General features: G+C 40.2%; 1 protein-coding gene across 1 annotated transcript; it reads right to left on the bottom strand.

Annotated features, from left to right (window-relative positions):
* Nucleotides 1–1,160: 1,160 nt before the first annotated feature.
* Nucleotides 1,161–24,338, bottom strand: impg2b (interphotoreceptor matrix proteoglycan 2b). The gene is made up of 18 exons (XM_060858814.1): nucleotides 24,052–24,338; nucleotides 22,257–22,505; nucleotides 20,613–20,779; nucleotides 20,467–20,492; nucleotides 19,354–19,409; nucleotides 15,535–18,914; nucleotides 15,292–15,453; nucleotides 14,755–14,813; nucleotides 14,609–14,629; nucleotides 12,754–13,013; nucleotides 11,985–12,043; nucleotides 10,006–10,276; nucleotides 7,659–9,373; nucleotides 7,198–7,417; nucleotides 5,468–5,678; nucleotides 5,036–5,224; nucleotides 3,830–3,983; nucleotides 1,161–2,357 (listed from the first exon to the last, which is right to left on the bottom strand). The coding sequence occupies exons 1-18, from the start codon at nucleotides 24,128–24,130 to the stop codon at nucleotides 2,274–2,276; spliced, it is 7,362 nt and encodes a 2,453-aa protein (XP_060714797.1). The 5' UTR covers nucleotides 24,131–24,338; the 3' UTR covers nucleotides 1,161–2,273.
* Nucleotides 24,339–24,446: the final 108 nt, after the last annotated feature.

The raw sequence follows: 24,446 nt of genomic DNA, 5'->3' as shown, positions 1-24,446 counted from the left end.
CAGCATCTCCTCAGCACTAGTTAAATAAATCAGGGAGGTTCGAAGCCAAAGATGAGGATTCAGCTGACATCTGGATAACCTGAACAATGGCAATGTCCTTTCAATTGCTCCAATTGCAGCACAGCCGCCTCACAGCTCCAGGATCCGGAGTTTGACACTGAGCTCCGGTTACTGTACGTGTGGGTTTCCTCCAGGTTCTAACCACTATCTATATTATGTAAGTTCGGCCCAGGAGCCTAAGGGAATGACTGTCCTGTCCTGCCAGCAGCTGGAAAGGGACAAAGCCATGTGCTAGAACTACTGTAGAGTGAATGGAATTGAAAAAATATAGATATTTTCCAGATAAAATATCGTTTTCTACTGCCTGAGGAAGAGAATTAGTCATTCCTAATCTGCTTTTGTCATTTGCTTCCTTGTGGTCAGAATTATGTTCCTAGACACGTTAGAGTGTGTATGCGTGTGTGTGTGTGTGTGTATGTGGGCAGCCTAATGCCTAAAAAAAATTATATATTTTCTTTAATAATTGGGATGTGTATAAATGAAGTAAAGGTTAATCCTGGCCCTGAATACGGGTTGCGTAGACAAGCAAACTAATACGTTCGCTAGTCAAAGCTGTGTGATACAGTATCTAGCTGAGGTGGTGGAAAAAATGAGGCAGATGGTAAACAAAGCAATTTTGTTTGTATTTTGTCAGTCTATGTGAAGCTGAGCTACACGGGGGGGGGCTTTGTTTGTAATTGTAAAGTTTTAGAGACAACGCGTGATCAGTTTGTGTAATCTCCTGACACAACAATAAAAGGCTGCATGAATCTACTGTTTCTACTGAACCAGACTCACATCCCCTTGAAGACAGTTGTCAGTGCTGTTGCACTCGCTTGCAAAATATCCCGAGAGCACAAAAAAAGGTGCATGCGATCCAGAGAACAAGCTACTGTTCGTTCACATAACAGAAATAAGTGTGTGTTTGTATACCAGGCACTCGAGCATGACGGGACCACCCCAAACCAGCATGGAACATATTTGACCCGAGAGGAATCGTGCTTTCTAAAGCAGCTTAAAACCAGTAAACAACAGAACCAACCAGTACAAAAATGATGGCAAAAATACAGATGCAATTAAACCTGGCTTTATTAGATCATAAAACCTGCATGTTACCACATTACACTGCACTCTACGCTTAAACAAGGAATAAATAAAGCCTGATACTTGACAGAAAAATGTTTTTCGTTCGTAAGGACAGAAAACACATCACAGGCCAGAAGTGTGGAAGCGAGCAGCCATTTTTTTTATAGTTTTGAAAATATTTCACAATTTGCCAACGACCAGCCCAACACAATTTTACTGACATGTGGTTTAAAGTGTTTTTCCCTCAGAAATATTCCTTTGGTTTGCAGTCATGAACTTTTCATGTATTATATGAAGAAGAAAAAAACTTTAGACTGATAGATTTCCTTTTATTTCATACACAAGTGAGTTCAAGTTTCCAAGAAGTGTTTTGCTTCCAAACCTTTGACTTGCACTGTGTTTGTACTTATACAGTAGATCTGTTCAAAATCACACAATACAGTAAACTCCTCTCCTAGAAGTCAACAACAAAATCTAAATTCGCTTGATCCATTACAGTATAATGTTATATAGCTACCCAACTTGTTATGCCACTTCACAAATACAGACTTTCATCTAAAGTATGAAAAATCCAGATCCATAATTGTTTTTTTTTTCCTAAACTTGTCTAAATTTGTCTAAACATATTCATTCAGCATCTCATACTACAATAATAATAACAGCAAAAAAAGAAAGGCACAAAAAAAACCCCAAAAAATTGTACATAGTAACCTTTCTACAGAAATAAATAAATAAATACATAATTAAACGAGCAAACAACCAAATAAACAGTGATTTAAATTATTTTATAGAACCACATGAGGTACACAAGTTTATCATTCGCCATACAAATCCCTGTGAACATCCCTGAGCCGTTACTATGGAAACGATAAAACGTTCGAACAGGCGAATTGATTATAAACCTGCCCTATCGTCAGAGCTGCTGTTATAGAGAAAGAATCAACACCTTTTGACCAATCAGAATCCAGGTTTCAGCAGCGCCGGAGACAAAATGAATTTCGACGCAAAATGTAAAGTCAGGATGTCAGACAAGGTGTGATTACAGTCTGCAGTTCGGCTCGTCTGGTGTCTGCGGAGGAAATGAAGAAAAATGTTTCTGGAAATAAATATGTGTCGAAAAAAGAAAACGCCGGTAATCCTGGGAAATCTCAAACTTGAAGCTGCTGTGCAAAATCAGCAAACTGGTGGTCTTTGGCATTGAGCTCGAGGATCTGAACACGATCTGGGATTTCCTGCAGGAAGAGAAAGTGGGCGAAAGGGAAAGGGGGAAAAGGTGAGGCTATTATTTAACCTCAAGCATGTTTTTATCCTTGAGTTACTGTTCTATGGCAGCGAGTCTGTGGTGGCAGGTAGGTCAGGCAGGTGAACAAATATTAATCATTCAACATTGAGTGAAAAACAATAGGAAAAAATTGACAAGTCAATGTTCCATTCATTCACAGAAGTTTCCAGATGATGATGAAACTTCTTTTAAACTCCTAGCAGTGAAGACACATCTGTAATGACTTTCTCTGGGATCTGTGCTCTCTATGTTCCACACACCTGAATAGAAAAGACCGAATGTGTGTCGTGATGAGGTCATATGACCCAAATCTGCATAAAATGGCGGTCATTATGAACAATTTCAAGCTCCTCTGAATATCATGGCATTTGCTTGATTGTGTGTTAATTCATGAACCTCTGGAAGGGACTGGATAGCACAGCCTGCTAGTTATTATTGCACCTAGTGTTCAAAATAGGAACTGCAACAAAGAGTAATTGAGGCCCGTTGGGGAAGGAATCTCGCCTGTCCGGCAGGCACTAAATTCCAGGGGTTTCGTTACCACAACGTAAAGTGGGCGTGTTTCCGGAGGTCTTGGAAAAACGCCTTCTTTCAAAAAAAAACAGCATACTACTAAGGACAAAACAGTCATACAGGTTGATTTATTTTAGAAAACAAATAAACAACCGGGGGGGGGCACGGTGGCTTAGTGGTTAGCACGTTTGCCTCACACCTCCAGGGTCGGGGTTTGATTCCCGCCTCCACCTTGTGTGTGTGGAGTTTGTATGTTCTCCCCGTGCCTTGGGGTTTCCTCAAGGTACTCCGGTTTCCTCCCCCGGTCCAAAGACATGCATGGTAGGTTGATTGGCATCTCTGGAAAATTGTCCCTAGTGTGTAATTGCGTGAGTGAATGTGTGTGCCCTGCGATGGGTTGGCACTCCGTCCAGGGTGTATCCTGCCTTGATGCCCGATGACGCCTGAGATAGGCACAGGCTCCCAGTGACCCGAGGTAGTTCGGATAAGCGTATGAATAAACAAGCAAAAACTATGGTTAGGGTTAGATCATCAAATAGGCCACGCCTACCTGATGACGCAATATCTGTTACGCTGTACTGAAAACCCTGGAAATAAGTACCTGCCCTCGCTGCCCCATGTTTGAGAAAGAGCAGTTACTTTTTTAATTGTTTAAACTAATACTTTGCAGAGGCCAAGATTTTGTTTTAAAGCAAAAAATCATAGATTTTCACAAGCAAAAGGTGAAGTATAAGAGCAGGCATGGTGTCTACTACTACACACAAGGCTGAGAAAGAGATTACAAATGTGTCTTCCTTTTTCCAGTGCTCAGATGTTTTAAGCTACGTTTTAATTTTTATCGATTATTGAGTCCAACTGCGTCATGGCTTTTAACCATAAACGCTAGCTTTACACATCACCACACACCACCTGCACGAGCTGAACGTTCTCGTAGACGTTCCCCATCTCGTCTCCGGTGTTGAAGTACGTCTGTCGATATCTGCCACTGCGTGAGATTACATCACTCTCATACGCGGGGTTGAACCTGTTCCCTCTTTCCAAAGACGGAACAACGTCTTTAAAGCTGAGAAAAAGAACAATTTTTGAAAACTTTTTTATCAACCAGGTAATAAAACGAATAAAACAAGTTTTTCATTCTGCAAATGAGCAATAGTGAAATACATATTTAATTATTTATGAATGAAAAACAGGGGGTCATGGTGGCTTAGTGGTTAGCACGTTCGCCTCACACCTCCAGGGTTGGGGGTTCGATTCCCGCCTCCGCCTTGTGTGTGTGGAGTTTGCATGTTCTCCCCGTGCCTCGGGGGTTTCCTCCGGGTACTCCGGTTTCCTCCCCCGGTCCAAAGACATGCATGGTAGGTTGATTGGCATCTCTGGAAAATTGTCCGTAGTGTGTGAGTGAATGAGAGTGTGTGTGTGTGCCCTGCGATGGGTTGGCACTCCGTCCAGGGTGTATCCTGCCTTGATGCCCGATGACGCCTGAGATAGGCACAGGCTCCCAGTGACCCGAGGTAGTTCGGATAAGCGGTAGAAAATGAGTGAGTGAATGAAAAACACTTTTTAACTCTTTTTAAGTCTGAGAAACCTGCCGTACTAACGAGCTTCACGTGTCCTCTGAGAAACGTTACTCTAATTTCTCTCAAAGTTAAAAGAAAAATCTCAGCTATTTCAAACGACTGCGTTGCTCTGTGTTCTAATCAACAACTGCATTTATTAATTGGGTACAGCGTATCAGCCAGGCTCGCTCCGGGCACTTTGGCTCTAATAGAGCAAGGAAGAAATGTGAATTCTAAACATTTCTTAGTGCTTCTTTACAGCCAACTTGTGAATGTTTACACTCCTGCCTTATCCAAATTAACACTCACTAATCGGTGTGTGTAATGAGATCATAAATTCAGCACACAAATAGCGGGCATGTTGTAGGTCAAATCAAATTCACATTTTATTGGTCGCATAAACAAGAACACACAGTACGGCCTGCAGTCGACTATTAGGATAACTAAAATGTTCATACTGAACATCAGTTGGTTTCCGTTTTTTTTTTGCCCCCCTTATTGTTCGATTATTAAAGATTTCCTCACACTGCAGTTCTACTCAGCATGTTGAGTTATTTACCGCAGCGGATCCTCCGAGTCGTCTTTGTCGTATTGATCTCGCAGCATTCTGGTCAGGAAAAAGATGACTCCGGCGGCAACAAGCAGGAAGCCAGCGACAGAGCTGATGGCGATGCCGACCACAAGAGGCTCGGAGACGTATTCCTCACAGTGTTCACCACGATACCACCAGTTCTCCCCAACACGACACCTGCACACATTTTTATATTTTGCAATGTTTAAAAAGTTTACTTGTGCAAGGATTTGTTTTTCAGATTCAATTTCAAGTCCTAATTTTAATATTTACAAATGGTTTGCTTTTAAGTGTGTACACTATGAAACTTCCTTACTTAAAAATGATCATTTTGACCATTATTTTCTTTCTCACCAATGGATTATTTGTGACCAAACTCATTTGGATGCACAGGTCAAAGGTGAAACAGCTCCCTCTCACCTGCATATGGCTCCTTTGCCAGGTATGATGTCACACTTGCCGTCATTGAGGCAGAAATCTTCTTTTATGTCGCAGATGCTCCGACACGGCAGACCGTCCACACTGAAGTACCCGGGGTTGCATACACACTCCGCCTCACCTCTCCACTGGTTCACGGTACACTTAGAGAACTCGTTACACGCCTGGAACTTACATGGGTCTGCCCTGTCACCTGTACACAATCATCAGCTTTTATATTTAAAACAAATGGGATAAATGTTTTTCATTGTCATTTCACCACGAGATTGGAGCTTGTCATGTTATATAAATATATATATAAAACCTTCATAAACCTTCATCCCCTTCTGTCCAATCTGATTCAAGCATGTTGACGAAATCTCCAAAAATAGCAAGCACACTTTTTTGGCAAAATATAAATTAGGTTCAAAGGAATCAAGTACACTTTTAATATCCATACATTTGTGTTCAATAAACTCTTTACCGGAGTCTAATCCCAGAACACTGGCCGTAAGGTGGGAATACACCCTTTATAGGATCAAAATTCATTGTAAATAAAATGTATATCCAAACTGATTGATGCTTATCAATATAAACTGAGACTAAGCTTTAAGCACTACAAGCAAAGTGCCCAGTACGAGGAGTCGTTAATGCGCTAAAGGTAATTGACTCACTGTTTGGTCATTCAGGTGAAGTGTGTGTTAATCCCATAGGCTCAGACAGATTATACATGGTCCTAGCTCAGCAAAAACACACACAAACACTCAGACGTCAATCAGTGCCACATTTCTAAGCCGAGAGGATGGAGTATGAAGCAGCATTCACGTTGCTAAACAATTCCAAAACAATCACAGATCAGATATTGTATAAACGAATCAGGTCAGGCTTTTTTAACCTATCAGATATCTGGGCAATTGACTCAAATCTAATTGCTCACATCTGTTTTATATGTTCGTTGTTATACAGTGTTTTTTTTTTTCAACTACTTGGCACTCAAACAACAAAATAAATCGCGGTAAGAGGTCAACGGAGTCCAGATTAAATAAACAGTCTTATCAATCCGTCTGGGGAAGCAACCATTAAAAAAAACAAGAAAAGCTTCAGAGTAGCAACAGAAACCGAGCCGTCTACAAGGATTCAGCAGCGCAAGTACACAGTCGGTCAAGGACTTAAGACAAAATACTAACAGCCTAAACTGCAAAGGAAACAACAACAATATGACTTGCTTTTCTACAACCAAACTACGATGCTCTTGGTAACATGGCTGTTTTTAGCTGAGTGTAGTAAGGCAGGAGTATATCAGACTGGTTTGCATCATAGACGCTCCGCCTATTTCCCTCAACCATCTCATTTACAATACCAAGTTAGACATCTATTAAATATACTAAACATAAATGCTCGTGTTTTAATATTGAGGTTCAATCTGATAACAATTGCATCTGCTACCAATTACATTGTGACTGCCACAAAGTGTAAAAACAACTCAGCCTTGCCATGATTTATGTTGAGCAATTTTTCCAAGATTTTCCAGAATACACCTGGTACACTTACATGTGGGTGGATATTGGGACAAATGTGATGTTTTCTTTAACAGATGATCATTTAGACCCAGTGGGATCACATCCCAGTCAGTTGTGAAGACAAATCACAACAGTCATTGCCTAAAGATGATTTTATCCTTGTCAAACTTGTGAAAATACTTTACTTTTTAAAGGTTTTCTGTTGCTACTCACCTGATTCAACATCCAGAGAGTACTTGTCTATAGCGAGGTTCATCGTCTGGTACGCTGTGTTGCAGAAATTCTCTAGAATAAGGTAGACCGCAGATGTCACTTCATGGGGAACCGGCTTCCCAAACTTCATCCTGCTGTTCACTACAATGCTTCCATTCCTAAAATTTAGGATCTCCAGGTGCTGGAAGTTGCTAAGATTGGACTGGAGATATGGGACCAGCTGGTGGAACAAACATTACAGTAAAAAATTATATATTTTCTCCAAAATTTGCACCAAGTTAAGCAAAAATTCTCTTGTGCTTGCCAAAAGAAAAAAATGCTGCCTCTAACAATCATCTTGAAGTATATGCACATTTTAGCACTGATATTTTGTACATATTGTTGTTTTTGGACTATTTGGTATAGTGAAAAAGAAACAAAAAAGAGACCATTTAATTAAGAGACCCTTGGTGATATCTTACCAAGTCCAAAAATTGTCGTTCAAGATTTTTGTATTCAGAGGAGCTCTTGTTGAACAGATCCTGTGAAAATTTCATGTTGGTGACTCGAAGACTGAAAAATACCATTAGTGCCCGACCAGGACTCGCTGGCATAGCAACGCTAGCCACGTCATTACCGTGATTGAATCCGCTGCCATTGTCGTCATACTGGATAATGTCAAAGGACATATCAAGGTCAGTTATGCTGGGATTGCCTGGAATGAGAGACTTATGTGCTGTGCTGCTATGGTTCTCTTTGTTTGCGTGGAAGAAAATGAGATCAGAAAGACTAGGGGTTGATATAAGATCATTCTTTGGTAGATGATCATCTCTGGAGACTACGGTATCGACAATCTTGTCTGAAGGGTGGAAGGTCGTTTGAAAGATTGGGAGTACGGTTGTAGATGCGTGGTCTCTCTCAGAGATATCAGTGCCGTTGGGAGTAACAGAATCTATGGAATACTTAGATGCTGTGGAGAGTTTGACATTATTTGTGCTTGTTTCTGTTGGTCCGACAACATCGTTTTGAGTGTCAGTGTCAACAGTTGGGTAACTTGGAGCCTGTGACGTAAGCTCTTCAGGAATAATTGGGTCAGATGTATGACTTGGTAAAGGCTTCACAGTTGACTGTAGTAAAGATGTGTCCTTAACCATGGTATAGTCAAATATTCCGGTGAATGGAGACTCCTTCTTGGTTGATTGTTCAGTTGACACGTCTAAATTTGTTGCTTCTCTGACCATTGTTGCAGGTTCTGCTGTCACCACAATGATTTCATCTTTAGTAAGATCTTCATCTAAAAATTCCAAACCTGTTGCTTGAGTTACTTTAACTGTAATGTCCTCAAGAATCTCCACTCCATCATTTGATATTTCAAACTCAAAAATCTCTGGCAAACGTGTTATAGCTTTAATTATAGGTTGTCCCACTGTTGAAAGGACAGTGTGAGCTTCTTCAAGAGTATCAGTCTTCATGCCAAAAACAGAATGGGGTTCTGTTGCCTGTTGTAGTGTTTCTGATGCTTCTGTTACGTCCATGGCTTTTGGTGAAGTGGGACTAAAGTTTTGATTTTTAGGATTCATTTCTGAGCTCTGGACTGTTGATCCTTTTTTTGTAGGACTACTGGTAGTCGGATGCACATGCCCAGGTATTTCAGTTACCGTAGCTACAAAAATGGAGAGTTCACCTGGGTAGTGATCAGAAATCTCAGTTATTTCTTTGGTCTGCATTGAAAGCTCCACCATCAGGGTAGTCATAGGTAAGAACATTGGGGCCTCTTCTGTGGTTGTGTCTTGAGGGAGAGTGTGAATGTTTTGAGTCCGAGTAAGAACATTGTCTTGTAATAGCACTTCAGATGTTGTTTGCTGAACAGGAATATCTGATACTCCTTCTAATGTTTTCTTTTCATAGTCTTCCTGATCTTCTTCAGCTTTTGAAACAACCTTCTCTGAGCTTACTGAAGGCCGATCTGTTACCCATGGCCATGTGTCAGGGATTTGGTCACTGCTGGAGAACCCAGATCCTATATCTGTGTTCTTATCTTCTGCTGAATCTTTTAGTCCTGGAGGTTTCACAAGAGGCATTTCTGTTACAGTACTCTTTGCCTCAAATGGTGTAGGATGAACCTCCTCAATCACAGTAACAGGAATAGGTTTAGCAGGGGTTGTGGTTTCTAGAAAGCCCTCTTCTTCAATATCATCTAAAATGTAGGAAAACAATGTTTAAGAACATGAATAAACATGGACAGCAAGAATCAAGTAACAGTGACAACCCAGGGCAGTCTGGTAAGTGCTGGATCAAGTAGTATTTTACAAGCTGACAATGAGGATATGCCTTCTTTGATATGATTTTTCGATTCAAAGACAAGTGTTATGGTGGTGGTCTAGACACTACTGAAAAACCTTGCATTCTACTCAAGAAAATTCTGCTGGCCTTGTAGGCATGAACTATGAGAAGATTATTTAAATAATCTTGATTCAATCTTTTTTTGGGGCAGTGGTGGCTCAGTTGGTTAAGGCTCTGGGTTGTTGATCGGAGGATCGGGGGTCAAGGCCCGGCACAGGGAAGCTGCCACTGCTGGGCCCTTGAGCAAGGCCCTCAACCCTCCCTGCTCCAGGGGCACTGTATCATAGCTGCCCCTGCACTCTGACTCCAACCTCCTCAGTTGGGGTATGTGAAGAAAAGAATTCCACTGTGCTGTAATGTATATGTGGCGATATTAAAGGCTTCTATGCCCCCGTTCTATAATCTAAATGAACTTAATCGCCTAACCAACCTAACAAATATCAACTCAAAATATATAATGGGAAAAGAGAATAGATAAATGCATACTTTCTGTGATGATTGTGGGATCTTTGCTGGTATCATCAGTTTTGGATATCCTATCTATGTCCATTGTCCTATGAACTGGGATCTCCGTAAGTGGTGTAGATGGATTGTCTTCAAAAATAATGTCATTTTCACTTGCCACCTCAGTGCCCATCCAGAGGTGATAAGGATGCAAGCTGTCAAACAGGAAATCCTCGTTTTTGATGAAGACATCGTTACTGGTGAGATCCAGTCCAGGAATATCGGGTGGTTTTTCTGCAGCAAGCACGTTGTCCTAAAGTGAAGAGGCAAAAATGAGGCTTAAAATTTATTACAAAAGCATGTTTATGTAAATATGTAAACTAAAGTTATTCGTTTAGACTGGTTTATGCAAAATTACAAAAAGATTGTTAGAAGTAACTGGCAAAAATGTCTAAGTGACACAATTAATATATTTTTGGCATGGCCCATCTTTCTGCTCACAATCTTTTGACTAACACGGGCACTTGCCAACATACGATCAACACAAAGTGTGTCAAATACTTCACTGAAGTTTCTGAATACATTTTTACACATATTCACAGGTCACAAATCCCAGCACACACAGAGGAAAAACAGTGCTCTTAAGACCTAAGTGGAAGAAATTTTCCTTAATCTCCTTAGTGAGCTGCGGTGGAAAGATATCTTTCCTGGAGTAACTGTGGAAAACAGACATTTAACCATAAAGGATTTCAAATCCACAGCCAACATGAAACCTGAATCGCCATTAACTATATCAACAGCAATTCCTCTCGACCACAGATGCCAAACAGGACATAAGTTAAATCATACAGTAATGCTTTTCTTCTTCCATTACTCAACATACTGTCAAGTGTGTTAGAAAGGTGTCAGGCCACCATGAGCCGCCAAAACAGCTTCAGTGTTGTCATTGGAATTCATTCTAAACCTCTGTGGACCAGTGCTGGAGTGCTGAACAACATTATTCTGAACGCTTTTCCCCTCAACTGGTGTTCTGATCATGATGATGATTATAATGATGATGATGAAGAGTGCTGTCTATCTAACATGTTTTTAAAATGAAAAAAACCTCCCAAGGCGTTCAATTGAGCTGCTGAATATGAAGGCCAGAGCAAATGATTTAGATCAAACCACTGGGGTGGGGGGTTGAGGTCATCCTTGACGAATAAAAACCTTGTGTAGGATGAAGTTGATCGGTGTGATTGACTTGCAGAGGCAAGCAAGTGAATCCAAAGCATGATAGTAAGAATAAATATTAAAACATCCCATACAGTGCAACATTGCCACAGTGCATTTTGACCCCTTTAATTTGTCACCCATCTGTAGTTCTTCTGGCAACCGCAGGATAATTGACTTTATTTATGAGCTGCAAGAACAACAAGGCAATAAATGTAGTGTCAGTGCACCAAGTGAGCCATGGGTGACACAAAGCAGCTATTAAAACACAAGAAAAATATCTTTACTGCCTGCGAGCCAGCATTCCTTGATTCCTTGATTCAAGATTCTCCCTCCTGTATCATAGCAAACAATTAATAACATGCCCAAAGGAAAAAATCACAACAAAACTAAATAATCAGGCTGGTATGTAAGAAAGCAAGATCTACGTGTCATAAAAAAATATGCCACTAATCAGAGAGGAAAAACAGAGCATATAAAATCTGACATCTTGTCTGTTTGCTTTTCAGATGTGTCTCACTTTTTTTTAAACTGTACTCAGGATCATAATGAGAGTAAAAAAACACACAAACAATTTTCACAATCTGGTATATGGAAAATATATGGATATGCTAATGACTGCCTTTACAGGGTATAATTTTTTTTTTGGCATACAGTTTCCAAGCTGCCCCAAAAAAATAAGGTATTATTTGCTTCTGAAAATGTGGCCAGCAGACCAGAGCACCTAGAAAGGGACACACAGACACACACACAGATAGAGGCATGGTTTTCTAATATTTAGGTGGTCTTACCAATGACCACGAACTCACCATCATGTTATTGGAGACGAGTGGTCTGCTGGTCGGTTTGGAAAGCTGCAATGTCTCCACTGAGAAAGTAAAAACAGAGACAAATAAGATCGGATTATATCCTGGGAAAGCAGAGCATAATTTATAACCACCGTGGCATCATTTTGAGACCTGAGACTGTTGGATTCTCCAGCTGGAGATTAGAAAATCTGTTATGCAAGAAGGCTGGTAACTGATAAAGCATCTTTCAACTTGTTAAACTATACAGGTTAATTATTACATGGCCGAACCATCCAAGATAAACATCTGCACAGTGTACTGCACAGTGGTGTAACAAAGTGTCACTGTCTGTTTCTGTTTAGTGTTCCAAAGAGTCAGATCTTAATTTGTGTTCAGAATTAAACATATTCGGAGGTGGGCGTGGTCAGAAGACCAGATGTTTTGTTTGGTTTTAAATGAATTCAAATGCATCCATATTCAGTTACACCCCTAAGAGGTACAAATCTACATCACTCAAGTTCATAATTAGTCTAAATCTCTAGTCCACCCTTTCTGGTAAGCTTCTTTAAAAAACAAAATCTAATAGTACAACACATATGAACGTATTCGGTTACATGTCGATTGCCATGAGACAATCATAAAAAGGATTAGGAGTCGAAAATGGCCTGGTTTATATTTCTGGGTCTGGTTTGAAACAAAATGGAGCGCCCTCAGTTATCATCAGAACCTTAATTCCTTGGCTCCCAGCCAGAGACATGTGTACTGGAACACTTTTTAGAGCACTTCATACCATTTTCCAGCTGCAGCGAGTCAGGGTCCACATCCAAACTAGTGTTTCCGTTGTTCCCAAGGCTCTCTTTGTGCAGTGCCTGAGTGATGTAATGGCGTAAGTCGGTGACAGTGTAGACCACGGTGGGCAGTTCCTCCAGTTCTGTGTAGGATTTCTCCACCTGGTTGGACCTGAATGTGATGTCAGTCATGGTCTCGTTGTTAATGCCTGCTACGTCTCCTTCCAGGATAATGGCGTAATGTACCACCACTGCAAGGCCTCTGCAGAATCAAGGGCAAAAATCCTGTAGTTCTAGCTAACAATTTTAGGCTTGCAGAAGATTATATACAGCTTTCCAAGAATCTGAATGTTCTGAAAAATGTTTTGACTCAATGTTCCTTCAATAGTTCCAGTTGCTCAATAATTAAATATAATATATTTCCAATGTTTTTTGTTCTGTTTTGTCTTTGTAAGTGCTATTGTGTTAAACTAATGTTTAATCATTGGTTAAAGAATTCTTAGATATTAAAATTCTTAGCTGCCTGGTTTAAGTACATTTTTGTTCATTTTTTTTGTTTGTTTGTTTTAATTAAAACAGAATTTTTTACAAATCCAATTTTGTTTGCGGGGGCATTATGGCTTAGCACGTTCGCCTCACACCTCCAGGGTTGGGGGTTCGATTCCCGCCTCCGCCTTGTGTGTGTGGAGTTTGCATGTTCTCCCCGTGCCTCGGGGGTTTCCTCCGGGTACTCCGGTTTCCTCCCCTGGTCCAAAGACATGCATGGTAGGTTGATTGGCATCTCTGGAAAATTGTCCGTAGTGTGTGATTGTGTGAGTGAATGAGAGTGTGTGTGTGCCCTGTGATGGGTTGGCACTCTGTCCAGGGTGTATCCTGCCTTGATGCCCGATGACGCCTGAGCTAACCCGTGACCCGAGGTAGTTCAGATAAGCGGTAGAGAATGAATGAATGAATGAATGAATTTTGTTTGCAGGATAATCAATGCTATAGATCATTTTTTTCTTTTTATCTTCATTTTTGCATCTCATTTTCTCTAATTGTGTGCAACCCTGGTGGGTTTATGGCTACATCTATTTTCTCTCCCCTGACATCTATAATCTCCTTTAGGTCTTATATGTTTGCCCCCGCAGGCAACGACGCAAAGCCAGTATGCTTTTATGCCTCCTGTGTGAATGTGCTTAGGTGCTATAACGGTCTTAAGGAGCTCACAACATGCAGTTTTTACAACAACTAAAAAAAAATCCAACAATTGATGACAATGAATTAAATTGAGCTGCTCATAAATGCTGTGTTGGTGGGCAAAGAGTTTTTTTTCCTGTTTTGGAAAAAATAATTAGAGAGAAATTAGAACCTCAATCCATTTGAGAGAAACTTTGAACTAATTTGACATGCTGCATTTGGGCTTTGCTACAAAAACAAACGCTAGCTTGTAAAAGCATAGCCTAACCTATAGACCCTGTGAGGCTAGAGATCAGAGATGGAGACCGTAAAATAATATAGAAGGTAAAAGAAAAATGCTGCAAGTTCCAACATCCTGCAGTGCCAAATGCACGCATATGAAATTCCCATTTGCTGTTTGGGAGGAGTCAAAAGTCCTCGATTCCTGCAGCTGCTTGTGTGATATGGCAGCAGAAGGAAACACTTTGCTGCCAGGTTATAGATTTATCCGTCTCTTGGGTAATTTTGTACAGGTATTATATATAATGTGATGACTCAGCAGTCTGACGATTAGCATCAGAAAATCTGTTTTGTGTTCATCACATGTGAACCATGAGCCATAAATGCCCATATTAAAAATAGAGATATACAGCTGTGAGGTCAGAGTACAAGTTCAAATGGAAAATAGAAACTACTCACCCTTGGATGTCTTTTTGTGGCCTGGATTTATTGTCAAGAAGAAAAGAAAGGGAACAAAGTTTTTAAAATCATCTCAAATGATACCCTTCCAGTCATTTTTGGAGCCATGTAGACAGAGTAATTGCTTTATATTAGACAACCCTTACCTGAATTCACGGATAAAAACCCTCTGGAAGCCTGGAAGTTTTTTATATGCATCTTCAATCTTTAGAACGATAGAAATGGGATATTAGGGATTTTCCAGAAGACAAGACTAACTATATGATGAAATCCCATTAAATGAGAATGCATCTGGGAATAAACGTGGTCTTTCCTAGCAGGACCTGACAAATTTCCAAAGGAATCACTTTAAATAAATTCTAAAAGTCAGCATAGAAACACATAGTGTTAGTTTCAGGCAATGTGCCCATAAAATATAATATAGCAATGAGAAAAAATTGCAGTTTGAGAAATTGAGAAGAGGTCGGAGGTTTAGCTTCGGATTTCCAAAGTATCACTGTGCTGTTTTTTTGGCTATAGGTCAAGCATATGGCTTATGAAACAAGAAAACACTGTTCGCAGACCCTGTATCTGAAAATTCTATTTGGTTTGCAAGTCATTTTGATATAATACAGGCCTGTTTACCTACATTCAACATTTCCATGTGTTGATATAATTTACCCTACAGGAAGCCTGTGACGCACCTTTTCAATAAACTGTTCAGACAGATGCTGGTAGTAAAGGCTTGATGGATCTCGGAGAGCATCGTCATACGTCTCTCCTCTGAGTTTAATGTTTAGCTCCACCACTTGATCCATTATTGGCCTCACGGGGCGTGGCAAAATATCATCAATTTCATTGCCAATCTGGACGATAAAAAGCAGAATAATTTGTTAAGATTTCTGGAATAAATTTGCTAGATCGTTTCTGGAAAAGTGGCTACGTACCATGTTCCCTTCATCTATTATTTTGTTGGAGATTTGTGTGGATGCTTGTGCTGTGGATGAGATATTGCTTTGCTGCATGTTGGTTGTCAGGTTATTTAGGCCCACTGTAGATTTCTCGACTGATGGTGGAGCTGTGTCTTCCTTCTTTAGTGTCCCTGTTGATCTGTCTATATTTTCAGGTACCTCTGAAGTTGTACCATCAGGACCCAGAGTATGAGGTGCAGTTTCAGTTACGGCTAATGTGTTCTCTGTATCTACGGACATTTTAGTTTCTTCTGACGTTGTCATTTCAAGTAAAGTTGAGGTTGTGACCTCAAGAACCTTAGGCTTATTCCATTCAACTGTAGAGTCAGATAAATTTTCTTTGGCTTTTTCTTTGTCAGTTTCCATGCTATGGTGTCCAGATGGGTGATGTTCAGTTGTAGGTGTAACCTTGGGTGTGAAATCTTCAGCATCCACAATGATTACACTGGGGTGAAGCGTGAAAGTAAGTGTTGCGTCTTCACCATTAGTCGCAGGTATAACCTCAGATGGCTCTATTTTACCAGCAGACTCAGGTTGGTCATTTTCAACAGTTGTAATATCACCCATAAGTTTGGGTGGCACTTCGTAGACTGCGGTCTCTACAGTCGTTTCTGATTGTGCTTCAATTGTATTTTCAAATGAAGTTACGGATTCAGTTGCATCTTCTGTTATATCCACAGGTGTTCCATCAAATAAAATGGCAAGATTATCCCTTGCATCATCTTTACTTATATCTTTAGGATTATCATTTACTGTATAATTAAATGCAGGGTCTGCACTAGCAGAAGCATGTACATTTTCAGCTACAGGTGTATTATCTTGTAAGGACAGCTCATTTGTAGGTGCTTCAAGTAACACTTTAGCCCCTGCAGAGGTCCAATTCTCTTCAAAAACACTGTGTACCGTGACCTCACCAGTCATGTCCAATCTGACGTCATCAACATCATTACTAATCTCCACAATAGTTACATGTATATCATCTTTTATCTTCTCTGATGAATCCTTATCAGTGGTAATATCTGCAGTCCCAGTTACCTCCTCTACAAGAACAGATTCAGAGGTGGATTCATCACCTTTATGGATGTCGTCCATACCAGAAAGTGGTGGTTCATCTAGAGATGTGTCTATAGAGTTATCTGGTTGGGTGTTTTCTGGTTGCTTATCTTCCCTAGGTTCAAGTGTGGTCCCTAGAGTAGGGCTGGGTGAGGATTGTAGTGCTGCTCCACGACCATTATCTACCTGCACATGTTCTTCAGCTAATTCCTCCTCTGTTTCTACTTTGGTTTCCCCTAAACCAGAATTGACATAAATGTCAACAGTAGCAGCATCCCCATCACTCTCAAAGGCAACTACAGTAGTTCTCAAGGGCATTTCAGGGGCATTATGGTTACTTTCCAATTCAGTCCCAGGGCTTATCTGCTCAGTTACCTGACTGGTGACTTCTGTCAGAGAATCAGGATTTACCCCCTGCGAATCCCCAGTGACCTCTAACTCTGAGGCAATAGTGGAGGCTGTTGAAACTATAGTTTTGTTTGGAGTTACTTTAGACTGCTTGGATGTTGCTATCACTTCTGTCGCAATCTTGGTAGACTGGTCTGTCTTTACCATTGCTTGTGTTGGAGTATTTCCAGACTCCCCTAAGGTTATTATAGTTATGTTTGAAGTAATCATAGACTTTTGTGTGGAAACTACCGCTTGAGTTAGAGCATCAGTAAACCTTTCTGTAGTTGTTATAGTTTCTGTTGGAGTGACTGTAGACTGTTCTGAAGGTGCCATTGCTTCCATCACAAGATCCATAGATTTTGTGGTTACTATCACTTCTGTTGGAGACTCTTTCGTGATTATCATAGGTACATTTGGAGTAACCACAGACTGTTGCATGGTTATTATCGCTTCTTTTAGAGTATGTGTAGAGTGTTCTATTGCTTCCAATTCAGTATCCATGGACTGTTCTTTGGTTAGTAATGTTATTGTTGGAGTATTTGGAGATTCTCCTATGTTTACCATAGCTATGTTTGGAGCAATTGTAGATGGTTGGGTGGTAACAATTGCTTCTTTTAAAGTATCCATAAATTGTTCTATTGTTTCTGTTGGAATATACACAGACTTTTCTGTGGTCAATAACTCTTCTTTTGGAGTTTCCAATGACAGTGGTTCTATATTCAGTGGTAATATTATTGTTTCTGTTGGAGTATTTAAAGATGGTTCTGCAGTTTCTATCACTTTTGTTGCAATATCCACAGACTGTTCTGTGGATGCTATTGCTTCTGTTGGAGCTGAAGACTCTACTCCGGTTACCATAGCAACACTGGGAGTAACCATAGACTGTTGAGTTGTTACTGACTCTTTTATTGGATCATCTGTAGACTGTTCTGTGGTTACTACCACTTCTGTCAGACTAACTGCAGGCTCTTCTGTTGGCTCCTTGACTTCTGTTGAACTATAAGTATTCTCTACTCTGGTTACCATAGCAACACTTGGAGTAACCATAGACTGTTGAGTTATTACTGACTCTTTTACTGGATCATCTGTAGACTGTTCTGTGGTTACTACCACTTCTGTCAGACTAACTGCAGGCTCTTCTGTTGGTTCCTTGACTTCTGTTGAACTATAAGTATTCTCTACTCTGGTTACCATAGCAAAACTTGGAGTAACCATAGACTGTTGAGTTGTTACTGACTCTTTTATTGGATCGTCTGTAGACTGTTCTGTGGTTACTACCACTTCTGTCAGACTAACTGCAGGCTCTTCTGTTGGTTCCTTGACTTCTGATGAACTATAAAATTTCTCTACTCTGGTTACCATAGCAACACTTGGAGTAACCATAGACTGTTGAGTTGTTACTGACTCTTTTATTGGATCATCTGTAGACTGTTCTGTGGTTACTACCACTTCTGTCAGACTAACTGCAGGCTCTTCTGTTGGTTCCTTGACTTCTGTTGAACTATAAGTATTCTCTACTCTGGTTACCATAGCAACACTTGGAGTAACCATAGACTGTTGAGTTGTTACTGACTCTTTTATTGGATCATCTGTAGACTGTTCTGTGGTTACTACCACTTCTGTCAGACTAACTGCAGGCTCTTCTGTTGATTCCTTGACTTCTGTTGAACTATAAGTATTCTCTACTCTGGTTACCATAGCAACACTTGGAGTAACCATAGACTGTTGAGTTGTTACTGACTCTTTTATTGGATCGTCTGTAGACTGTTCTGTGGTTAATACCACTTTTGTCAGAGTAACCACAGGCTCTTCTGTTGTTACTGTAGCTTCTGTTGGAGTAAGTGTAGTCTTGGTTGTTGTATCTGTTAATTCTGTTGAAGTCACTTCTTTTAATAGAGAAGTTATACGTGCAACTGTAAAGAAAAAGAAAATGAGCTTATGTATGTTTTAAAAGATAAAAATTAGATGCACATGTGAACACTGATCACGTTTAGTTCTGTAGTTTTCTGTTAAAGCTGTTTTATTGACCAGCCAGTGTTTACTATCACTACCACTGTACTGCCCATTTGTCAGAAGCCTCTAGAGTATATAAGAGGGATTAGTGGCTATTCTGAGTGCAGCAAATGTACTGAACTGCTGTGAGGCCTTGTGCCTGTAACTGGTTTAGAGAATCTGATCAGAATGACTAACAACATGCTACTTAAAATGTCCAAAAGTCAATTCTACCTGATTTATAATATTTCATGGGAAATGCCATTAAGGCTAGGATAAAATGGTACACTGTGGATTAGTACACACTATTAGTTACATAAAATGTATTAGCAATCTCTGGAGTTAGGTAAGTAAACAGACCTCCATCAGTGGTGGAGATGTCGGCTGCTATCGTTGGGTCAGCTGTAGTCTGTTGGCTGTGAATGAAAAATTGTGATTAAAATCCAATACTTAAAATATAGAAAATAAAAAAAGATAAAAAATATTATGCTAAAAATAACATATGCCATAGGTTTAATTTCAGCTGTTTGATATTTACTAAACACAAAAAGGACATGAAGCCTAGTGGCGATCACTGACTGTGATGTTAGAGACTATAAGTGACACATTTAAGAGAAAAAACACTCTCTTTGGCTGTTATATTCTATGGTGGCATGTATTTAATTTTGCTTGAAGAGCTTGGATCCACTTGTCCCGTAATCTAGTTTCCTAGATTGAAGCTCTCCAGAAACATTTCCATCCTGAGAGCCAGTCTCATCCAGGATTACGCCACCTCCATGCACATGACATTATGGCTCACTGAATGGTTTTATGTATATTATAGGCTCTGTTTTTCATGTTCAACAAATTTTAGCCCAAATGAACACCTGATTTATGAACACTTTCCACATCAATTGACATCAAAACACAAACTGAGGGAATATCCTTTTGAAGAGCGATGTTAATTCTGCAGTACAATGTTCACTCAAGGTTCTCTTGTGGTTTGTGGTTGCCCATGACCTTACCAGGATACTTCAAGTTGTTTTGAGGTTTAATTTGTCACCTATATTTAGGTGCAATGTTATAAATAATTTGGATTTGAAAAGTTGATGGGGGGCATGGTGGCTTAGTGGTTAGCACGTTCGCCTCACACCTCCAGGGTTGGGGGTTCGATTCCCGCCTCCGCCTTGTGTGTGTGGAGTTTGCATGTTCTCCCCGTGCCTCGGGGGTTTCCTCCGGGTACTCTGGTTTCCTCCCCCAGTCCAAAGACATGCATGGTAGGTTGATTGGCATCTCTGGAAAATTGTCTGTAGTGTGTGAGTGAATGAGAGTGTGTGTGTGCCCTGTGATGGGTTGGCACTCTGTCCAGGTTGTATCCTGCCTTGATGCCCGATGATGCCTGAAAGGCACAGGCTCCCCGTGACCCGAGGTAGTTCGGATAAGCGGTAGAAAATGAGTGAGAGAGTGAGAGTGAGTGAAAAGTTGATAACTCACCTCATCGCCGAAGCCATTTGAACCCTCTAAAAAGAGTACAAAAAACAAATATACAGTAGTCACATACATTTGGACTAATCTTGACCGTGGCATTTACTCATGAGATATTTTTAAAAATACAGGGTAAAGATGGGGGAACTGCTTACACTGGAGATGATGGCAAGATGCTCAGGTGACTGACTGAAGCTCCTGCCGATATCAAAGACGCTAACGCTACCATTCTGGCACTTGCTAATCCACAGCTGGTACTCTTCTCTTTTGGGAAGCCTATCCCAGAAGATCTTAAATGCCTCCCAGATAGTCTCTTGACACACTGATTAATACACAGGTAAAAGTAGAGTAGGAAATGAAAGTCATTTTACATCATGTTCTCAGTGGTTTCAAAAGCTGGGCAATTCCATCGTATCCATTGACACATTGTATTTCCCAGTACTGAAGCACGCTTTTACGCAAACATCCTCTGATGGACAGAACTGAGTCATTATTTAAGCCGTGTAACCAGCACACAGACTTGCATAATATATTTCTTGTTCAAGAAGGAGAAAGACTAACAATGAAAGCAAAGCCCAGCATAATGGAAACATATCCGTTAATCTGTTCTTCCATACACGTCAGTCATTCCATGACCTTTCACTAGCTGAAAACTGTTCATTATTTAGAAATCAAAAGTAAAAGAGAAATATATGAAAAAGAAAAAGAAACAGTACTAGCACAGGACATTTCACCCTGGATAACGTTCTTGCCCATTGAACTGGATTCTGCTAAAGAAAACACACATTTTCCTGGCAGTCTGAAAGGACTGATTTTTGTACGCAATGACATTGTGGTAATAGCAGTGAAAGAGAGAAAAAAAAGGGATTGAGACGCTTCTAGTTCTGTTCTCTTGTACAAATTTACAAGCTAGTGTGACAAAAGCCATATATGGTGACCTGAGGGGTTCTATGCAAGCAAATCCTGCAGAGTCAAATGCAATCAAAATCCGCTAGTAACTAATAAAACGGTCACACTGTACAGTATTCTCCAACTTAAAATCAAGAGAAAGAAATATTTCAAACCTGATATATAAACGTTAATGTTGTAATAGACAGAGGCAAATTATGAGGACCACCACCGATTATAGGTCTTTAGATCTTTCACAGATATTCCACAACATTAAACCAATGAAAAGTGTCAGGATTTTTTTTTTTTTAAGAAATATGTAATTATTATAATGTGCAATTTAATGTTGTGGAGAATCAAAAAACACGTGAGTTCTTACATTATAACCGCTATAGACAGTGGCTCAGTGGCTCCTCTGTTTTTCTCTTTACAGTATATTAAATTAATCGTGTAAAAAGGAAATTTGCAAACGCAGCTTCAGTGGGATGTGGTAGCTCAGTGGTTAAGGTGGCGTTTGACTACTGATCGGAAGGTCATTGATTCGAATCCCAGGTCCACTAAGTTGCCACTGCAGGGCCCCTGAGCAAGGCCCTTAACTCTCAATTGCTCAGGTGTATAAACTGAAATAAAAAAAAAATGTAAGTCACTCTGGATAAGAGTGTCTGCTAAATGCTATAAATGTAAGCTTGTCTTTACTGAGAAACCACAAAGCTCCTCTACAGTATTTCAAACATTATACTAGAGACTCCTTTCGTAAAAGAATAATACAGTACAACAAAACGCTTGTTAACGTGACTGCCATGCAAGAACCTAGAACCAAGCTGCTGTTTTGCAGTTTAACAACAATAGCACAATGACACACATGTAGTTTCCTGAATTGTATGACGTATTAAGAAACGTGTGTATCTTACCTCTCAGGTGAAAGTATTCCAGGTGGTTCTGGAGCGCTTGCTTCACAGTCTCCTGAGAGCACAGCTTGACTCCGGTCGGAAACAGGATGCCTCGTTTACTTCTGGATTGGCTTCCTGTCACCTCTCCAGAACTGGAAGCCAAGACCAAGCTGTCTGTTATCTGCTGTTCTGGATTACTAGAACTTCCAGCGTTGTCCAAGTGCCAGGCTTCCAGCTCAGAACCATCACTGCGAACCCTGACTATTCCATCTAAAGATAAAAATGAATGGTTTAATAACAATATAATATAAGAACATGATGAACATGATATAAAGAGTTAAAAAGGTAAAAAAAAAAAAGTGTAATAAAGGTATATTGTTGACAGAGCAGTAGAGAGGATGGTGTTAATTGAGTCAAAATTAGGTGTTATTTGTGTTAATAAGGTGTGTAAGAAGTAAACATATGTCACATGCCAACATTGCCTTACAGCCAGAGAACAGCTGTGTTTTACCTCAAAACCAGCTAGCGCAGCATATACTGACAGCTCAATACAAATGGCATAAACGACAGCGCCCTCTTGTTTTTAAATGGTAAATTAGAATTTGGGGGGGCACAGTGGCTTAGTGGTTAGCACGTTCGACTCACACCTCCAGGGTTGGGGGTTCGATTCCCGCCTCCGCCTTGTGTGTGTGGAGTTTGCATGTTCTCCCCGTGCCTCGGGGGTTTCCTCCGGGTACTCCGGTTTCCTCCCCCGGTCCAAAGACATGCATGGTAGGTTGATTGTCATCTCTGGAAAATTGTCCGTAGTGTGTGATTGCGTGAGTGAATGAGAGTGTGTGTGTGTGTGCCCTGTGATGGGTTGGCACTCTGTCCAGGGTGTATCCTGCCTTGATGCCCGATGACGCCTGAGATAGGCACAGGCTCCCCGTGACCCGAGGTAGTTCGGATAAGCGGTAGAAAATGAGTGTGAGTGAGTGAGAGAATTAGAAATTGTAAATTTGTAAATTCAAAGTTGGCACAAAAAAAACTGAAATAAACACTACAAGAAACTAACTTCTTTCACATCCTGCGTCCTTTCCCCTTCAGAGAACTACCTTTTCTCTGCAGGGCGAGTAAGGGATGTGGTAGCCTAGTGGTTAAGGTGTTGGGCTACATATCGGAAGGTTGTGAGTTCGATTACTATGTCCACCAGAACTGCCACTGTTGGGCCCCTGAGCAAGGCCCTTAACCCTTAATTGCTCAGTTGTATAAAAAATGAGATAAAATGTAAGTCGCTCTGGATAAGGGCGTCTGCTAAATGATGTAAATGTAAGTATTTATACATCTATAAACAGTTTTTTTTTACTCTAAATAAGTTGGCAGCAGAATATCAACAATAATAAATGATGAGTTATTAAGTTGAAATAAATTCCTAGTTTTATGTCACAAAATTGATTCACAGACAGCGAAATACTGAAATACTCATAACATACAATTCAAAACATTGAGTTATGTCGAAACAATTAATTATTAAAGACGGATCAACAACATACAGAGGAAATCATGAGGCATGATGTGAAAATAATCGTGTATTAAGTCTAAAAAAAGAGTGATTAAGTCTAAATGACAAATTATTCAAAATAAGAAGTTATTCATTATTAAATGTTCAGTAATATTATGTAATGCTTTATTTGGTTGAAAGAAAGACAAAGAACTTAATTTTTTCCAACATAATATGGAAAGCTTCCATGTTTTACTCGATCGAAATGTGTTTTAAATAAGTGTTATTACATAAAAACAGATTAAAGCACGTGTTTTACAATGACGCCATACATACCTGCGTCGATGTAGAAGTGTCCGTTCAGAAGTAAGGCCATCAGCATCCACCAAGTATATTTCCAATGCATGTCCATCATTGTACCTTGAATTCCGACCTCTTTTACAAAACGTTTTGACAACGAATATTAATTCATTACGAGCGTAAACACATGAAAATTTATAGCAGCGTGCATGGCGTAAAAAAGTAGCGTGTTAACAAAAGTACATAGTCCCAGGTCCCTCTGTCGCACCGTCTCTGCTCGGCAGATGGGTCTTTACAGAGGTTTTTCTGTGTTAATCCTATTTCTTAAGTCCTCTGAAGTAAGCAGGTCCCGGAGTAACAGATGCTCTAGTCCTGAAAGACTCAACATGATGATACCTGAAACACAGAGCAGGTCTTCGGACTGCAGAACT

The sequence above is a fragment of the Tachysurus vachellii genome, chromosome 23 (genome assembly GCF_030014155.1).
Source record: "Tachysurus vachellii isolate PV-2020 chromosome 23, HZAU_Pvac_v1, whole genome shotgun sequence".
Classification (NCBI taxonomy): Eukaryota; Metazoa; Chordata; class Actinopteri; order Siluriformes; family Bagridae; genus Tachysurus; species Tachysurus vachellii.
The sequence above is the reverse complement of the archived record's forward strand: the minus strand, read 5'-3'. Positions and strand labels throughout refer to the sequence as shown.